Source organism: Stegodyphus dumicola, chromosome X2, assembly GCF_044657685.1.
Source record: "Stegodyphus dumicola isolate Sdum_Otavi_A_Nest chromosome X2, ASM4465768v1".
In the NCBI taxonomy this organism is placed as follows: Eukaryota; Metazoa; Arthropoda; class Arachnida; order Araneae; family Eresidae; genus Stegodyphus; species Stegodyphus dumicola.
Genome location: NC_140781.1, coordinates 56981955 through 57002322, shown reverse-complemented (window position 1 = coordinate 57002322; position 20368 = coordinate 56981955). Strand labels below are relative to the sequence as shown.

Genomic DNA, 20368 nt, shown 5'->3' with positions numbered 1-20368 from the left:
GGCTGATACCAAGCCTCCAGATATAATATACGAATCATTTGGCCCCGTCCATTTTCTTATGAATTCAACATTTTTACTGCTGCAGGCAACCTTCAAGAGTAAGAAACCCGGATGTAACAAGCTGTATGGATATCTTCGATTGAAATTTATTTTTTACTTTTCATGTTTTTCCAGAATTTCTGCAAGATTTAACAAAAAAATTACTAGCCGTTAAATTCATCCACCGTTTAATTCACTTAATGTATTAGTATCCGTATTTCATGTTTAAAGGAACTTAACGCTATTTTTCATTGTATCTTTCTTTATCCATGCGTTTTCGGTTTTCTAAACAAAGGTTGTGCGAGACAGATGTGAGCCTCAACTCTAGGAAAAGGAGGATCTCGGTATGCATATCTTAGGACACCACAGAGCGTACTTTCTTTTCGCCATCGACAGAACAGCTGGCCCACTGGATTAGGTGCCCGTTTGGTGTACTTGACCAAAAATCATAAATGGGTTCACCGATTTCATTTTCTGATTGAACTGTGAGACAGAAATATATTCAAAGCTGATGATATGATGGAAATTTTCGCCATTCAGGGAAAAAGGAAGCAGTGAATCTTATGAGTCTGCAGTTGATTTTTATTTCAGGGAACGAAAATTTTTAATCGTTACAGGTTTGTTTTATTTGAGCATAAATGATTTCCAAGTTCTGTCTTCCAATTAGGGGTTTTGCATGAAGTTTTCTGCAAGACATAATATTGTTTATAAAGGTTATTGATTCTTTAAGTTGCAGCCATACATATCTTGAGAGAAATGACTGGATTCACACTGGACATTGTATATGACCTGTAAACGATAAAATGATTTTCTTTTCCATATTTTTCAAAAGAGCATACATATACTCTTATATATTCATTTGACCAAATTCTCTGCACTCTGTTCCTGTTTCAAAAATTCATCCGCATGGAGAGTTTTAAACGTAAATCTTCTGTCTGAAATTAAGGTGAACGTTATTCGAAAAATACAAAATGGATACGGCCAAATCGAAATCTCTCAGAAATGTAATTTATTCAAATCTAAAACTGGTACCATATAAAAAAAGTGGAACTTGTATAATTTCTACTGATTGAAAAAATTTGAATAGAAGGTAAAAGTCGAGAAAGGTGGAGTACAGAGATGTTGAAAAACTGATAAAATGGTTCACCATTCAAAAAACGCCGTTATCTGAAAATATCTGGGCAAATCCTTCAAAGCCCAGTGGCTTTGCCAGACATTTTGTAGAAACTGGATAAAGAATGAACCGTAAATTTAATGAATATGCGTAATAATAATTGCAATTAAATTTTACTTTAATTTTTATTTATTTTTTTTGATTAATTTATTCTGTAAGATAATCTATTTTTCTTATTGAATCGAATACAGGGAATCAAACTTCTGGTCTCTCGAAGTTCGTTATGACGGGGTGCGACTGTGTACCTATCCACGAAAGATAATTAAAAAAAAAGAGAGATTCGGATTAAAGATAAAATGATAATAGCTACATTTAAAATAATCCTAACCCAATAAAAATGGATTTAATACAGAAATCTAGAGAACTGTAGGGGGGGACATTTAATAACGATAAATTAATTCAATTAAACTTTAGCTTGTAAATCGTTCAGTAAAAGTCAAAAAGACTGAATTCAAAGTAAGAATGCCACCTGAATTGGAGCAGTAAAATTTGTGGTAGTTCGAGTCCCTGCGAATAGCCTAGCTTTAAGAGTTTTTCCCATGTGTAACGTGAATGTGAACCAATTTCGTTCAAAATGACCTCTACGGTGGCATCCCCTCGCTTAGATAGCGGTGTTGTTGTTGCTAATCCTCAAATCCAGCTACTGCTAGACGAGATCCATGAGTTTATTCACCTTCAAAAAGTCATAGACTAGTATAGGAAACTTTAATAGGTCGTCGTAGGATAAACCCAGACACCTAAGAATATGTGCTAGAGAAGTCTGCACATTGTTACATTTCGAACAAATCGGGTGGGTTTTTTGATCATCCTGGAAGGCAAGGCTTCTTAGATGGCCAATAAGAAAACGGGAGAGTGATGTTTGGGTGCATCTGTCTCAGTTCATAGCGAGGGATCCGCCTGGGGTTTCAACACGGTACCAAGAATGTGCCAGAGGGACAAGCCAAGTCATTTTATCAGTATGTTTTCTGGCAGAATCCAGCTCAAGGTAGTCAGACAATTAGGAAGTGGATAGAACCTCCTCGGCACCCTTCTTCGCCAGGTCATCAGCCTCTTCGTTTCCCCAAATGTCCACATGTGAGAGGATACACTGAACCTGCACATCGCAAGAAGACGAGACTTGTTTTAATTTAGTGAGAATTTAAGTTCAAATTTTGTCACCAACGTTAATCCAGTTTGACAAATGTTGGATGACACTACGACTATCAGTCACAATCCAGATGGCTTTAGGGTCTAAAAATGACATTATGTAGCTCAATCCTTCATCGATAGCAACGAGTTCACTTTTAAAACTGAGCTAAAGTCAGAACTCTTGTATTTATTTTGACAATTCCATTGGGATCTCTGATAAGTACTCCACTAACAGTGTGGGATTCCTCATTTTTGCCACCATCTTATGTCGCTTAGATAGCGGTAAAGTGGCTGAACACTGATAGTTCTGACTTGGGTCCGATTCCAAGCTAACGGGCTCGCTGTCTTGGCATTTTCATGGTTTTCCCCATGTGTAATGTGTATACGAGCTAGTTTCTCTTAAAGTCCTCCACGAAGGCAACCCAGGCAGATAGCCCTCGCTTGCTTTGCCGTAATTAAATAAACCAAACCAAAACCAAACGCTTAGACGGGATAGCATTCGCCTGCTTTGCCGTAATTCAAATAAGCCTGAGGCATATCATCGCCTGCTTTCCCATGGCTAAATTTAATCAATTAATAGTTGAAATCACAATCACTTGATCGAATTACTTGTTGAAATCATTATCTTTATTCTCTAAAGCACGTATGTTAAAGTGAGTGTAGATCAAAATAGTATCAAAATGATATAAAATAAAAATGAAAAAAAAAAAAAAAAAAAACTTTCTGAATTACTACATTTATCCACTTAGATAGTTGCAAACAAAATCAAAATATTTTTTAGAAGGCGTTGCGATTGCCATCTGTAGTTAACTTCATCTTTGAATATTCTTTGTCAATGAGGGAAGAACATGTGATTTCACCATGTTGCAGTCCGTAAATTTTGTGGCTATGTAAATGTTTAACAGATGCTATAAATGAGAAACACAAAACACGTGCGGCATTTACACTTATTGAAAATTCGTGGGCGCATCTTGTAGAATGAACGGATCTCCCTGGAATAGACCACAATTTTGTGATGTTTGAAAGCCATGACCCCTAATCCAACCCATTTCTTAAATACATGCAAAATTTTGAATCGATACGCTAGTAGTTTTTGCATTAAATCCGCACATGCATGCATACATGCTTACACACATCTCCCATAAGAATTTTATATATTAGTATAGATTTTCAATATTTCCTGATGTACAGTTATCGATTTTTTTAACCACTTCTGCAATCCTCTGCCAGAAATCAGAGTGTGTTAGTGGTAAGAAGCTTTATTGCAAAACTCGGTAAAATAATGAAATGGGTGAAAAGAATGCTTCTGACGATCTGGGAAAATTAAGCGATGTTTTAATTAAAGAACTAAGGAAGCTTGTCTGTTAATCATTGTAATAACTTATAATTTTAAGCTTGTATTTTTTATTTGCATTCTTTAGTGTTTTATATATATATATATAATTAATTAATTGAAAAAGAAAATGTAAAGCGAACTGGTAATTAAACGAAAGACCTATCTGGTCTCAAAAACTTTTGCGCATAATGCTGCAAAAAGATTTGAAAGAATAGTAGTAGGTAGGAACATTGCAGCAACCTTGCTAAAAAGTTACCAGGAGCTGTAGCTCCACGAAATGTTGTAACATAGTACTACATAGACAATAAGAAATTTGCCTGGTAAACTGGAAAAACTGTATAAGCGCGATAAAATTGCCAAATTTTAGTGCTGGAAGACTTGCTATTGCACGAAAAAAAATTAATTAATCTGACAGTTGTGTAATGTGAAAAGTTAACTCACATGAAAAAAAGATGGACAGAATATATATATATATATATATATATATCAGGAAGTTACAAAAACATGGATTATATATGTCAATATATAAATTGCCTATACATAAAAAATTAAAATTAAAATTGCCAATATATAATATGCCAATACATAAAAATTAAAATCAAAATTAAAAAAATAATAAAAAGACACAAAAAGCATCAAAAACAAGCTACAAAAACAATAATTAAATAGCGGAAAAATGGTATATTAGCCCACTCGCACTCTCAGTTGGCTTTTCAAGGGAAAAAAAACTGATCTACGAAATAGGCTAAATACCATTACGCGTTTCGCCGAAACAGACCATTGAAGCTCTTGTTTAATGCGAAAAAAAACTTTATACAAAAGTATATTAGTATTTCCGAAAAAATTCTTTTGGAATAAATCCTTTTTAGTAGCTCCACTGCTCTGTCTCTTTTTCCCGACGCGTCCGCTGAAAAACACATTAACGTGTCAAAGGCTATTATGATTCCGAGCGATGTAAAATAAAAATCAAAATCAAAGTAGAAAAATAATAAAATAAAAATAATAAATTGAAATAAATAGCGGTTTGCTATTAGTCAAAATACACATCAACGTACGGGCTGGTCCTTTACCTTAAAGACTTCGTAACTTTTATTAGAAGAAAGGTGCTGTAAACAGATAAAAATTTAATCGACATTGTAAGTAAAAAAAGTGTAATCGACATTGTAAGTAAAAAAATGTATTCAATTTAGTAAGTAAAAACGTAGCAGGGTCTTATTAGGACCAAAAAACTTATACAAAAAACGAAAAAACTGACCTGAGAGGTTCCGTTCTCAGCTTCCGAAAAAATTTTGGAAAAGGGCGCAAAAATCCTTTCTTGTTCAAACTAACCTTCCTTATCGTATAATGACGTCATCGTGCGAAGCTATAAAAACTGAAGAGGCCAATGGGCTGAGAGAGAAAGTTGGCCGGTCCCCATCTTTTTTACAGAAGGGGGTCACAAACGAGAAAAAACACGGAAAAACCCAAAATGGCGTCAGTCAAGTTGTAGGAAGAACAAAACTGTTAAAAATAAGTGAAAATGGCTAATTCAGCTAAAATTACTTATTTTTGGCCACAGAAAGAAAGTGTAAATTGGAAAATAATCATCTGTTAATAAAGTCGTCATTCTTCAAGCTAGAGGGCTGTCAAGCTACTATGAAAAATGAAAAGGCCCGATTTTGTTAATAAAAGCAGAGTCTGGCCTTCTAAGTAATTTAAAATTATTACATAATAGTATTAAAGTAGAGTGCCAAAAAATTTGGAGGAAAGTAAATGTTTGAAGAAGAATTAACTGTACATTTACATTTATACAATTTTTACATTAGATAATCTGAATTAGCCATCCATCATCTGCCCTCCAATATGCTTTAAGCAGAAAATTTCATTATCCAAAACTAATTATCTAAAAATTGGTAAGGCTAATGCCAGCTTTTTTTAAAGTATTTTTAATTATTTTCTTAGGAATTTGGTTATTTTTCAAAATTGTGACGAAGTAGAGTACTTCTTGTAAGTGTTCTGTTGTATCACAGATCCTTTTTATTCTAAGAAGCTGTGAGAAAATTGTGTTAATGATGATTCTTTTGGAAATATTAGAATTCCAGGTTGTTAACTTTAGTGTAGAAAAAGTGAATTCTCTCCTCTTGTCGTAGACTTTAATAAAATTGTAATCAGTGATATTAAGGTCAAGGTATACTACATTATCTTGCACCGTATTTGTTTTATTTAGCTTTAAGCTGGTTGGGTAGATATTAGCTGCTTCTATTTTGTTATGGTTGTTAATGGCTATGATATCATCAATGTAACGATAAACGTGTTGAAAAAATTTTTGTTCTGCTACGTCCAGAGATCGGACAAATGTCAATTCTCTTGTGAAAAGGAATAATTCGCAGCCGGAGCTCGAAAAATTTCCACCCATTGGGATCCCTTGTATTTGTTTAAAGATACAATTGTTAAAGAGAATATAATTATTGAAAAGCATGCTTGTAAGAAAAAGTTGCCATTTTTCGTTATCAATTGTTGTAGAAATCTGAGGAATTATATCTGGTAGAGCAAGTAGGTTGGTATGAATTTCTTCAAGCGGTAAGGTAGTATAAAGGTTTTCGAAATCGTAGTATTGTATATGGTCGATTTTAATTGAATTAATTGTCTTAATTACGAGTTCGTTACTTGAAATCATCCAGTTGCAATGCAGATCTTGAAAATCATAGTTATTAATCAAGTCACGTATTAAACGAAGTTTTTTTGCAAAAAGATAATCTATTTCTTTAAGATAACTTTCGGTACTATTGGCAATGAACCTGAATTATGAAATTTTGGAAGGGCATAGAGATTTGCGAATCTGTTATAATATTTCCGTGGATGTATCTTGAGTCTTTTATGTAGTGCGTTAAATTTATTGATAAGAATTTTGGTGTTGGTGGTAATTTTTTGGTAAGTGCCATTACTATTTAGTTCTTTGTGCAGAAGGTCGAAATAAAACTTTTTTCAGAGAACACTAAAATTGTTGCTAGCTTTGTCAATTTTGGTAATGATAAAATTATCTTGTAGTTTGTTGATTAGATCAAAGAGTCGTTTCTTATTGTGTAGAGAGTTGAAAGAAGGTGCCTTGAAGAGTGAATTTTGAAATTCTGTAATCAGTGCAGCTTTCCATTCAAGAAATGTGGTAGTAGGTAAATTGGATTTATTACTAGCTAACATGATAAATTTATCAAGATCTTGATTGAATTGTCTGAGGCAAAGATGTTTATTGATTCTAAACGTAGGACGAAATTTGGTGCCAAGTTGTAAAAGGTCTCGTAATTCTAAGTCTTCAATGATGTTAAGATCTCCTGTTATCACATGTTGGTGGAAAGGATCGACGTATTTTTGCTAAAGAGCCTGTTGGCAATGACACATGCAATTTTCTTGAATCTCGTGGTGGTTGATAACTAGTTGACCTAAGTTCTTTTCAAATTTAAAGCAGGGCTTAATTTGGAGTTGTTGTTCGGGAAGCAAGTGTTGATATTTTTTGAAAATGTTAGGTATTTTTAGTTGATCGTAAGAAGGGTGTTTGAATTGTACCGTACAAAACAGTTTTTTGTGAAAAAAATTGCTATTTTTTAGCTTAAAATTGAAGAAGTATATATATATATATATGTTTATATATATCTGTTATGATTTAATACCTTTCGTTGGAAAATCTTGAACGCCTTTATAGTCGTTATTTTAACACTGCATACTAAATATAAATCTTCGATTCAACTCGAATGATTTTTATAATAATTTCCTTTCAAATTAAGTGAAAAAATACACTACATATCGTAGAACCTTCTGCATTAATATCTATTTCGTTCGCATTGGTATCAGCTTGTTCCTACGTTTATTTTCTTCTGTAATTATTCTTTTCGGGAAATAACTTTTTACTTCTTTATTAGACATTATCCTCGGTTTAATTAAAATTAATATGAAGGGCTTATTGAAATAAAAAGTATATACCACCTATCAATCGATTTTGAATTTTGATGCATAATGAGGCACGGTATGGTATCTTCTGTTCTATCTAAGAAATGTTGCTACTAATATACCATACGCTTATTCACTGGAAATAAAATAAAATCCGTAATTGATGATGCTGAATATTCATTGTTCGGGAGAGGTGGATTAAAATATTCGCATTAAAATATTCGTATATTCGCAAGATACTTTTCACATTGCAGCAAAGTACAAAATGCTAACTAATCTTACATAAACACTGTTTACTTGATGGCTGAAATGTATCGTCCATGTTGCGAAAACCTGGCATTTCCATAAAATAACGTATTATGTAATGCAGAATTCTTGAGAATCTTTTTTTTTTAAAACAAATACTGCCGTGTTGTATGTTTAAAAGACGCATGGCATAGCTTTATTTTAATTGTTGTCATTTAAAATCACAAGAAATGACTTAGTTCTTCGTTATTTCGTCCTAATTTTAAGTAGTGTGGGAGGCATTTCATAACTTTCAAGTACAAGTTTAAATATTCCTTATTAACTATCGCTTTTACACTAGAAAGGAATTTTTGGCATATCCTTTTCTTTTGTAAAAGTATATAGTTTTCGAGGCATATGTTTCTTTTCTGTTTCATTAATGTACATACTACATGGCTTCTTTTAAAATTTAAGAAAAGTGCTGGCTGCCACATAAATGAAAGGAGACGAATAATTTACTGCGATAAAAAATAATGTAATGCATATATTATTTCTTTGTTTATCGGTATCAAAGGTTTGGTTTGTTTACTTTTGGCAAAGTACCTAAGGACTATCCGCCTAAGGAGATGGATGATTTTCTAAGAAAAACTAGCTCGTGTGCAGCCAGTTGTTTCAGCCGTTCGTCGTGATTCGAACCCCGGACTGAACTGCCAGTGTTCAGCGACTTATCCGCTTTGCCGCTGGTGTGAGGATATCAAGGAAATTTTGCTTTTAGGCGCTGTATTGTAGTCTGTTCAGGTTCGCGTATATAGTAGCGACATTTTTAATAAATATGTAAAATTAAACTGCACATTTCTTCAAACATGCTGCATAAATATAGAAGAAATTCAGTGTTAAATAAAACCATGATTTCTAATTATTGCTTTGCTTTTATAATTTTTATATGTAAATCATTAAATACTTAAGGAGGTATAAAATTACTTAATAATTAGTTACATTTTGCTAAACTTAAGCTGTGCGTATTTTGGTAACGGTGCTGTGTCTTCCTAACGTTTTCTTAGTGTTTTACCGGTATCTTTGAGCAAGTTATTGCACTTAAACTAAATTCATTGATAATACAAGTATGCCAAAATAAATAATTCTTTTTAAGCCCTTTTTTTCGCTTGTAAACTTGACTAAAATAATCTCTGTAGCTTCTAAGAATAATAAAACTGTTGCAAATTTTACTTCATTATTTATAAAGTAGCACACACATAAACAAGGGAAAAAGTCATTCTTAGAGAGACGAACGGTTACTAGTAGATGTCATCCAACAATATTTCATTACCTCATTAACAACCAAGCTTTAATCGGGCAGATGCTACTATGACGAGTCATGCTTAATTTCCAAATGTTTACATTTATAATCGTGAAATATTCCTTCGCGAAATATAATCTCTTGCAGTATAGCAAAATATTATCCCAATGACCAGAAAGGGAGAACTCTCTGAAGTTAAGCACAGCCACTTATGATCAAATCTTAATTATATGCAATGCTTTCTCTCAAGGCAATTTTAATTACTAATTAATTTACATATGCGCGCCTTATTTTGGAGAACACTCAATGTACGAATTAAAAGGAATGGTAGGAAAGGTCATCCTCAATAACACTGGTTAAGAAAACAAACATTGCGTTTTAACTTATTTATTATTCAAACAGGCTTTTCCAATCTAAACATGCAAGGAAATGAAAAGTTTGTTTAAATTGTTTTTAATTGTAACGAATTTTACTTTCAGACGGTGGGAAAAAGTTAATGTATATAAGTTTATTTGAAAAAAAGTTATGTCTTGTTTTGAGTTTGTTTCCTAATCGAATACAAAACTTCATTAAGCATAGTGTAAAAACTGACTCGTGGTAGTATCGATATTAGGAAGCATCACTTAAATTAGACTGGGACAGGAAAAAGTGATTTACATTTAATCTTCATCTTGCGTGTCAAATTATTCATAGATCTGCTGCTCTGAGGAAACATTTCTTCCCGTTGCCAGGTTAAATTAGTTTAAATATTACTTCGGGTAATTTGCGCTGAAGGAATTTAATAGCATTTCTCTCAAATTCAAAAAAGACTTTAATGTCATTTCCTGAATAAAAGGAAGTATGTGGCGAAGGTTATGTCAGTTTAATGATGTGTACTCGTGTAAAATTTTTTAATGAAAGAAAACTATTACCTTCACATTATTAACGATAATCAATAAACCCTTTTCACTATAATTTACACAGTACATGTATGTGAAAAGAATAACCGTTGCCGTAACTGAATACCTATAACAAGTTTTCTCCTTAATACCTGAATTTTATTTCTTTTGATATGTAGAGTCGTTAGATTATTTTGAAGCAGGAGTACATGAAAAATGATCAGTGCCCTTGCCGGGACTCCAACCTTGATCTCTCAAATACCCGCCGAGTATGCTAAATACACAATTTTTGAACCTATTTTAATAAAAAAAAGTACGCAGTGAGAGAGTTAAGGCGCAGCGTAAACTGATGTTAAATAAAAACACTTGTGGTTGTATATTTTTGCAGTTTTCTTATTTTAGGTTCAACTGACGAAAAGGATGGACAAATGTCTGGTCTTCATTTAAGCGACTTTTGGTAATTCGTTTTGATACCAGTATAGGCGGGGAGTCACGCTTTCCACAGATATGCATTTGAGAAAAAGCTTCCTCACACAAGTTTTTGAATTCATATTTTAAATGCAGCTATGACTTCTGTAGACTTTGATTTTGAAACGCGGCTTTTTATTTTGCTGTAAGATGCCAAATCTATGAGGGCTTCCGATTCCATTTAGTTTAAGCCTGATGGTGTTTTGTTCATGCTGAAAACTTTCAGTGCACATTTAAAGTCACCAAACACCTTCTTTTGAACTATCGGAAAATGATGTTCAAACAATTCTTCTGCCAAAACTTCGAGAAGCGCATGAATATTTTTTGTCTTTATTGCATCTTAATGTTATTCCAGTCAAGAAAATTTTCTTAAGCAATCAAGATCTTCCTTTTCCTTTAATTTCAACCAATATATAAATTTTAATAAAGAAGACATTTTGGCATTTGCTGATGTGAAGATTCGTAATAGCTATGTGAGTAAACATAATAAACATGGACCATTAAAAACGCCAATCAGGCAACGTGACCAACCGATGAAATTTAATTGAGAATATCACACAAAGTTCCACGTTTCTGGTTGATTAACATGATTGGTGCCACTTAGGTGCATCACGTACTGCAGTCTTGAATCGTGGTTTCCGAGAGAGCGATAGAGAAAAGATGTTGGAAGCCGAATCGTTGTTTTTTCTGGCAACGGTGCTATTTGACAAAGAAATGAGTCTCTGCACTGGTGTGAGCTTCACTAGTTCGAAGTAATTTATTAGATTAGAAGCTTCCAGTATTTTTTTATTATTGATTTAAACAAGTCCTGTCATAGATTCCTGTGAAGCCAAATTTTCATTGCATTTTCTGATTAAAAAAAAAAAAAAGACAGTTTATTTTTTTTCCATCTCAGAATGGTTTTCTCAAAATGCCACCGTAGTTTAGAAGAAAACATGGAAATGATCATCAACATGTTTTCATTTCCGGAAATCATACAGAAAGGACTGGCTCAAAAAGTAACCAAAAGTAATACGGATCCCTCTATTTTGAGAGCCCTGGCTCTCGAAGTATTAAAATTTTTTTACCCCGAACCAGAATGGCTTCGGATCTTTACTGATGGATCCCTCCTGTCTGATAGCCCTAATGCAGGTGCCGGAATTTTCTCTGAAGTTTTTTCTTTCTACATCCCCTTGGGCCGAGGTACTGCGTTTAACGGCGAAATTGCTGCGATTCGCAGAGCTCTGTACCAGCTGACATGCCACCTGAAAAAATTCACAAGAGCTGACCTCAGTGACTTTCGAGCTGCTCTGTTGACTGCCGTTTCAGATAAAAAAATCCCATATCGCAGGACATTTTGGATTGTCGACATTATTTAAGAAAAACCTGTCATCACTTGAGAAAACTATAGTCCTCCTGTGCGTTCCTTCCCACTGTGGGGTTCCAAGTAATGAGAAAGCCTATTTCCTGGCAAAAAAGGGTGCTTTAAGCATGCAGAATATTTCTCGTCCTATGCCTTTCCATACTGTTAGTGATCTTATTAGATCTTTCAAAGTACGTGCTCAGGAAGATTTCTATCATCTTGTTTCTCATAAGTTTGGAAGAATGCTGTCCCGAATTTGTGTAATGGCCCAAGGCATAGAGCGGTCGCTGAATTCCGCCTTGCCACCGGACATGACTGCCTAAGATATCATCTTCATAGATTCAAAATTGTTCCTTTTCCGATATATACTCTGTGCAGCTCTGGAGAGGTGATGGACGCCGCACATCTTCTCTACTATCCTGCTCTGAGCAAGACTTTTCTCGCCGAGCGTTACTTGGAGGCAAGCGATATGTTAGATTAATGGACTCTATTACAACTTTTTTTACATTTTGTTGCTGTATTCTGTGTTCCTTGTTCTTGTTTTTTGCTGTAACTGTTCATAATTTGCCATTGAAAATAAAAAAAAATAAGAGCTGTCCAATAACAGCCAAGCAAACATTGGTCGACGGTTTCGCTGAGTCAGCCTACACATTTACACACGCGCAACTTTCTCTTCATTGAGTGGCTAAGGCTTAATCCCCGTTAAACAGGTCTAACTTGTGTTAACTTTATGATTTTTAGATAGGCCTTTAATAAAAGTACACTTTGGCCATTAAAATTGCAACACCATAAAGGAAAGCAAATACAAAAAGGATATTTATTGTGCGTATACAGTATGGCATGAAAACAAAATGATCAAATTATTAAGCAGTCTGGGGGTTTATAAGGGTGAGAAATTAGTAGAAATATCTGCCAACTGTAGCAGCTCAATCGCCCTTACCTGGTTAGGCAAGGAGTCGAACTGGGCGTGGATGACAGAAACGGGCAACTCATTCCATGCTGCTTTAAGTACCATGCACACTTGATTGACCCTATTAGCTGAAAAGGTGTGGCGGGCCAGTCTCTCAGCAACCCATGGCTAGATGGTTTCAATGGGTGACAGATCTGGAGACCGTGCAGGCCAGGGCAGCAGTCGAATACCCTGTGTATCGAGGAAGATCAGAACACGACGTTCAACATCTGGTCTTGCATTATCTTGCTAAAAAATGGTGTTTGGCAGGCCTCGAAGTTAGGGCACAACCACTGGACATAAGATGTCTGAAATGTACCGACCTGCGTTCAAATTACCGTCGATCCGAACTAGAGATGTGCGTGTTGCGTACCCAATGGTTGTCCAAACTATCACATCAGGTGTAGGGTCCCTATGCCGATATGAAATGCAAGCGGGCGACGTACGGTCTCCTTGGAGCCTCCAGACACGTATACGGCCATCAGAATACTGCACACAGAGCTGGGTTTCGTCTTGTGCAACCCCTGTATCCAGCTTTGTCGTTCGGGGCACCAGGGCCGCCGTCTCTCTCTCTGTGCTGCATTTTAGAGTCCTTCACTTAAAATTGTTATTTATTAATTCATCTAAAACCTTGCGAATTCTCCACCATTCATTTGTTTCGAAGACTACGGAGAAATGTGCTGTGTAATCAATAATCGTAAACATAATTTTTACTTCATATAAAGAAAAATATTTCTGTCACCTATACAGTTTTTCAAATGTTCCAGGCATTTTTATTTATTACGAGGTCACAGTTTATATATAATGCATTAAAATTTGTATTTTTTATATCTAGGTACCTTTTATTTTAAAATCCAAATATTGGTATATTGATCTAAATGTTTATTTGAATATGATCCAGAAACTTTGTTTACTAGGCTAAGTGCATATCTTCTATCAGATTAGCCTGTTTAGCAATTTGGGATTAAAATTTAAGATATGAAAAAATGGAGGATGCATAATTTATGAAATTTCGAAATTGAATATCAAAAGATTTCAGCTCATAACTAAAGATTAAAAAGTTTGTAATTTGTGAACTTTAAAGTAATTGAGTGGCCATTCTTCTAAGTAACATATTTTTCAGATTCAAAAATCTAGAGGAAGTAACAATTCTGTAAATTATAAAAGAGATACGTTCCTTTTCTTAATTTTTTTATCTCAAAAAGTTAAAAAAGGAAAGATGGGGGATAGTGCATTATTCATATTCTAATTTCTAACCATTAATTTTTGATCGAGCTAAGTTACTGGAAAACAAACATTTCTCTTAATTAACTGTGTTTTGAAAACTGAGAACGAATTCCCGTTTATGCATAAAAAGTAAAAGAATACTAATATAAAAAGTACGCCCCTTTAAGTCTATATATAAAATATGACTATAATATAGCTAATTCAAATGCCCGGAACATTTGGAAAAATATAAGTGAGCAAAATGACAAGTAATATACTTTTTAAGGGCAAACTAATATATTTTGAGACTTTTTTATTGAGTTTCATCACAAAGAAAGTTATTTATTTACTATTAATGCGCAGTATGTTTTTCCGAAAATAGTCTGATTTTGCCAGAAACAGTTGAAAAAGCAATGCAGAGAAAGCAAAATTTCATCTTAGGCAATGCAGAGAAAGTGTATGAAGTATTATCACTAAAATTCTGAAACAACTTTTACTAACATGATTTAAATTCGGATCCAGAGGATAATTCTGTGCAATGTTTTAGTTCAGAATACAAAGCAAGAAACATTACTGAAAGCCTAATTAGTTTTATTCTTCTTTCAAATAAAATGCATACCATATTTTTTATTACAGCGAAATATTATTCTCATTAAAAATAGCATTTTCTTTCATATGTTGCATAACAACTTTACGATAATTTTGGCCACTTCCACCGTTATTTAGGCATTAGTGATGATAGCATGAAATCCTTTGCTTGAGGGACCTTCGAGCAAGTGACCAGTGGGCCCATACGTTAAGACGGCCATGCCTGGTTTGTTCTTAAGCATACAAACTGAAGAGAAAGTTAGATTTTTCTCATGAGGTTATATGCTTTTTCTTGGCAACGGTTGTACTTTTAAATTAAATTGAATTGAAAACTATTACGTAGGCAAGCTGTATATTTTCTACCCAAATACGCAAGTGGCTGTTTACACCAAATTCACCATTGGTTATACAAATGTAGTACTTCTGCGGGAGCTCTTAAGTTTCGACCCAATTTAGATGAACAATCTAGTGGACGGTCTCCCACTTCTTTTCCCTATCACCAAACTACATAAGAGAACTTTCATCTCGCTGTGTATTTTGCGTGCCTCCATACTGCACAGATACTATACACTTACAAACATCCATGCCTTCTTCTTCTGAAGTTTTCGTTTCACAAATAGTTTTTTTTCGTGTAATTTTTACTAAAACAATTATTCTGTAAGGAACTAACAGTCTTTTTTTTTTTTTTAATATCCTATTTGTTACAATATAGTTTAGAAGTTAACTCATTTTTTATTTCTTAGATTCTGAACGTCAGAAAAGTAAACTTTTTATCATGATACTAACATTGCACTAATCAAACTTTGCACAATGAATTCATTTATGAAACTGCGTCGATCGGCATTTCAAAGCAGCAGTTAAATTACTGTTATTTACTGAATTAAATGACTATTTGGATTCATAACTTCAAACTTGTACTTTAATGTTGTATTTTATTATTTATTAATTATTAAATTCGTTAATGTAATAAATATTTATTTATTTTGCAGATACCGTCTGCATTGTCCTGTTTGATTATTTCGGCGTATAGAAAATTGCATATAACAGTAATGACAAATGCACCAGAGACTGGAAGTGAAATTTTCATCTGCATAGCATATGCATTTTCATCTAGCAAAATAATTAACCCATGCTCAATACATCAAGAAGAACACCTGCTACTTTCAACTACCCGTACAGTTGTTATCACATAACGAGGAGTGTTTTCATATCTTGTATTCTGAGATTGGTAAATGTATGCCGCTAGATAAAACTTCTGGCAGCAGCTGCTTTTTTATATTATGCTTGAGCGGCAAATGATGATTTTGGTGAGAATAGAGTAAGAACTTTATGCTTACTGGATTTAGCGAAAATTTTATGAATACTGTGTTCTGAAAATATGAAGAGATTCTAATTTTCTTCCCTAAATAAATATTTATAAACGAATATAATCTGCGGTAGGCTAACTTAAGGACCTGCATTTGAAATTGCATTTAGAATACAGCTACATAGTTGAAAAGAAAACTAGATTTATTTTATCTGTGATAAAAAAATTCAAAATGCATATCATCAGTGCTCAATTAATGAGTCTAACTTGTATATTTTTAAGTATGGTCACCGTCTTTCTGTTGCCGTATTGGTGGTTAGGTCGTAAACCAGAGACCTTTGTAGGTTCTCGTTACCAAATGGCAATCAGCTTGGCGAACTGCTTATCTGGAGGAGTTTTTATGGCAACATTTTTTGTCGGTTTGATGCCTGAAGTTAGAAGCATGTTTGTAGATGTATTTGAAGCATATAAAATTACATCAGACTTCCCAATCTCTGAATTTGTGATATTTATAGGTTTTCTTTTAGCTCTGGGTATTGAACAATGCGTCTTGGAATATAAAGAAAAAAATGCAACTTATACCTCTCTTCCATCAGGAAGTAGCGATGGAAGTAACAAAATTGATCTAAATTCATCTCAGACATCATGTGCCTTGAAGGACGTGTGCGACGTGTCTGCTGTGGACTGCGATAGTGACAATGCTCAAAAAGCAGCTTCTGTTAAAGTGTCAAGCAGCAGATCTGACAGTGAATCTTTAGTGAGTTCACCAGAAAAATTTCATAGTCACAGTAATCATAGTCACAGTAATCATGGTCACAGCCACGACATAGGAGAAATTATGCAAGGTGAAACGGGAATCCGTTTGGGTATGCTTTTGGTGTCTTTAGGAGTACATTCTTTGTTCGAGGGACTAGCCGTTGGCTTGCAGACGTCAGTTCCAACTCTAGTGAATTTAGTAGTTGGAGTAGCTGTTCATGAGCTTCTTGTTGCGTTCGCTATGGGAGTGAATGTATCCCGATTACATTTACCTGCTTCTACGGCCTTGAAGCTAGCCGTCTTGTTCTCAGCCTCTATTCCTGTTGGTCAGGTACGTTGTCCAAACTTCTTATTTATGAAAATGGAAGTACTCTTCCATTTCTCTAGAGACTTTAATGTAAAATTTTTATGGTTAATATTTGTTATAGTTATCTAAAACTGGTATGTTATGCAGCTTATATATTGATAATTAATTAGCTGAAAAATTAGTTATATTCGTTTTATTACTATAATTTAGTAAACTGTAATCTTCATTTTATAATAAATGTCATTTATCTTAAAATAATAATGGTTTAAAAAATGCAAAGATTTGAATTCTGTATAGTGGTTTAAAGAATATGCTTTATTTTAAGGAATTGTACACTTTGTATTATATATATTAATTTTCTACGTGAGCTTTGCCTTTTCAATATTAGCTTTTAAACATCGGGTTGCAAGATCTATTGAAAGAGGTGTTTTAAATTAGTCTTATAAGGTATTTCTCCCGTCTTCTTAGCATGCCTTCGTAGTGTAGTGGTCAGAACGCTGAGCGCGTATTCTAGAGGTCCGTGGTTCGATTCCCAGCGAAGCGTTGCTCATTTTTCACTTCTCCTGCTTCCAAAAAAAAAAAAAAAAATACATAATGTCTCTACACTCTACATTAACAATGATTTCAAGTGAAAACAATAGTAAGACTAATTTTATACTAAATCTCTACTTTTTTTTGGTATTAAAATAGTTTTTTTTCCTTCTATGTGCCAATACCAAAGCCCGCTAGTATATTCTAGAACATGAATTCTATACGATTATGTGAATAAGGTCTCAATTTTGAAGGAAAAAATAGAATGTTCATTATTATTCAGAATAATCTGAATACAACTGCTTGTCACATTATTTTCTTAACATCAGAAAACTTTTTCTGAACGATATTTTATTTTTAGTTAGATACAATACAAACATTCCGCTTTTCAGTTTGTGTACGGGATCTAAATACGATTCTCGTTTTTACTATCAAATATCTCGGTTAGTTTTTGTTGTACGGGTAGTCAAACGTTTTGTTTTATTTTTTTATAACGAGTACAGTATTCTCCTAAATATAAGCATAGGAACCGAAGGAATGAGTATAACGTTAGATTTCGTATTTTACACAAAATTATTTTTTAACTTAAAAATATTCATATTTGCGTCGTTTAAGAAACTTTGATAGTTGGAAGTGGGTCTATTACCGGCCGGTTGCGAAAATAAAGGCTAGGTGAGGGTTTTTGTGGGCACTCTGAATATTGTGTGTGTAGATGAAATTTAGTGAATGGTGATGATATAATTAGATTTGTAAATTCATTTTATTTATTAAGGTTTCATAATTAAATTTTCGTTTTTTATAATCAGACATATTTCTCAACTATTACCAATATTGCACATGGGTATAATTTCTTGCGCATGGATTTCCAATTGTATTATATCACTTGTGCACATGCTTTCATTGAACGATAAGGGGCAAAACTGGAAGGAATCTTTACTGTCTTAGAAATTGTTTACTTGGAAAGGCATGTTAATACATTTTATGCTAACAATGCAAGAGACGTTAAATGTGCCCGGTCAGTTGTCCAGTTCGATTAGAGTTTACCTCACTTGTATGCTCTTCTCAAATAACCGAATAATAATAATCTTAATAGTTCCCTCAGAACTCTTACCCGGTAATATTGCTTATTAGACTTTTCTTAATTCTTTCCTGGTCTGTGAAGTGATCGTATTTCGCAGAATAACATTTGGCATTCTGTTTTAAAACAACGGCTTTTTTTGCCCTATAAAAAATATTTTGTCTTTATTATGATCACTGAAAAAAATTTGTTATGCTTAAGTACCATGAAAATCTTTGCACTGAGAATCACGTTTTCAATAGTTGGGGTTATTGACTTAAATTACCGAAATTGACATGATATATTAAACAAAAAAAGATTCTCTTCTTTCTTAGTCTTCTTTTTCCTCCCCGATTAGTAATTAAACATTCCTCCCCCCTACATATACCCCAAGAAAGTTTGATTACTAACTTAATACAGGTGCATAAGCGAAAAAAATTCCAATTTGGAAATTCACATTCAAGTAAAACGCTATGAGCGCAATCTTGACATAGATCTCAGCGGGAAAGTGTTGTTTTGCTGTTGCTACACTTCATTCTTTGGAGAACAATGCTAAGCGCTAATGCTGAGTTGTGTGGTTGAATCCTCTGTCTCCTGTCCGTTTGATTTTTGCGTCAAGTTCAAGCTAAATTTCACAAATTAAATAGCTTTAAAATACATATATGGGAGAAAGCTTAAATTTCCGAATTTAGGAGATTTCTTTTTATTTCGTTTCGTTCCCAGTTGGTTCGATATTTTCATCAAGAATTGCTCCAAAAATCATAAATATTCTTTGTTTTACTGCCGTTTTATTGCTTTTTTTTTACTTTATTCTAACCTAATTTTTTTATACTTCATGTATATGAATAAATGCAATAGATAATTTACTGCTGTAAATAATGAAAAGATTGTTTTCTAATACTAAGGCGGCAGCAAGCTTACTCCTCTGGTTTCAAAATGTAAGATAAATGCACTTTATTGACACGTAACGAATATTAATTAATAAACCGCAATTTTCTGAAATGTTCGTACATATATTGTCCCAGAAACCTGTTACTTGCTATGACGCCAAGCATATATTTATATATACAACGGACAAGCTGTGGCAAGCCCTTTGTGATCCTTCACTCATTAAACAAAACAGTATTTGTTATGTTGCACTTTATTCATTTGACAAGCATTATGCACATGCCGCGAAGATTTTTGAAACTTCAATTTTCTGCATGCCTGACTGAAGCATACTAAAGGGGCAAAACAAATTAATTGATTAGTTGAAATAATGTGAAATAATTTTATGGTTGTGAAAGCGTTAGATTATTCCTCGGCACATTGCTCGTAGAAATGGAGAAACAAAAACAAAAAGCTATTCGCGCGACAGACTGTTAACGCTTGAATGGCTCTTTCAAATGCAGTAAACCTTATTATGATATCTCATATGGCTCATTTCTTTCCATTTAAAACCGGGTCAACAAATTATGAGCTTTCTGTATTTCTCTCGGTGTGTTGTATGAGACGCATTTGATTTCCCTGTGCATGTGCTTTTCCAGACTCCCCAAAAAGCTACTAGTTTTATTTTGCTTTCAATATTCATACTTGATATAGAGTTCTAACTATAGAATTCCTTCAAATAAGATGAAAAATATTCTGAAAAGAGGTTCAAACACGGCAAGTGGAAAGGTTCTATAAATAAAAATCTCAATATTCTATTAATGTAAAAAAAAAAAAAAAAACAGTAAAATACCGAGGGTTTACCTTTTACGAACTAGCTGGAGGCGTGGTTTTCATAGTTTTCTCCGAGTGTGACATAAATACACTCTTAGACAAAAAAAAAAAAAAAAAAAAAAAAAAAGACGCATCAAGAAGGAGTTATCCGAATGGGAC

At 33.7% G+C, this 20368-nt stretch overlaps 1 protein-coding gene across 3 annotated transcripts in view; it reads left to right on the top strand.

Annotated features, from left to right (window-relative positions):
- Positions 1–20368, top strand: part of LOC118200299 (zinc transporter ZIP3-like) — a 102463-nt gene that overhangs the window by 46442 nt on the left and 35653 nt on the right. For all 3 annotated transcript variants that reach the window (XM_035372247.2, XM_035372248.2, XM_035372249.2), the window contains one exon: positions 15541–16944. In XM_035372247.2, coding sequence (XP_035228138.1) covers positions 16090–16944 — 855 coding nt within the window. In that variant the 5' untranslated portion in view covers positions 15541–16089. The remainder of the gene's footprint in view (positions 1–15540; positions 16945–20368) is intronic.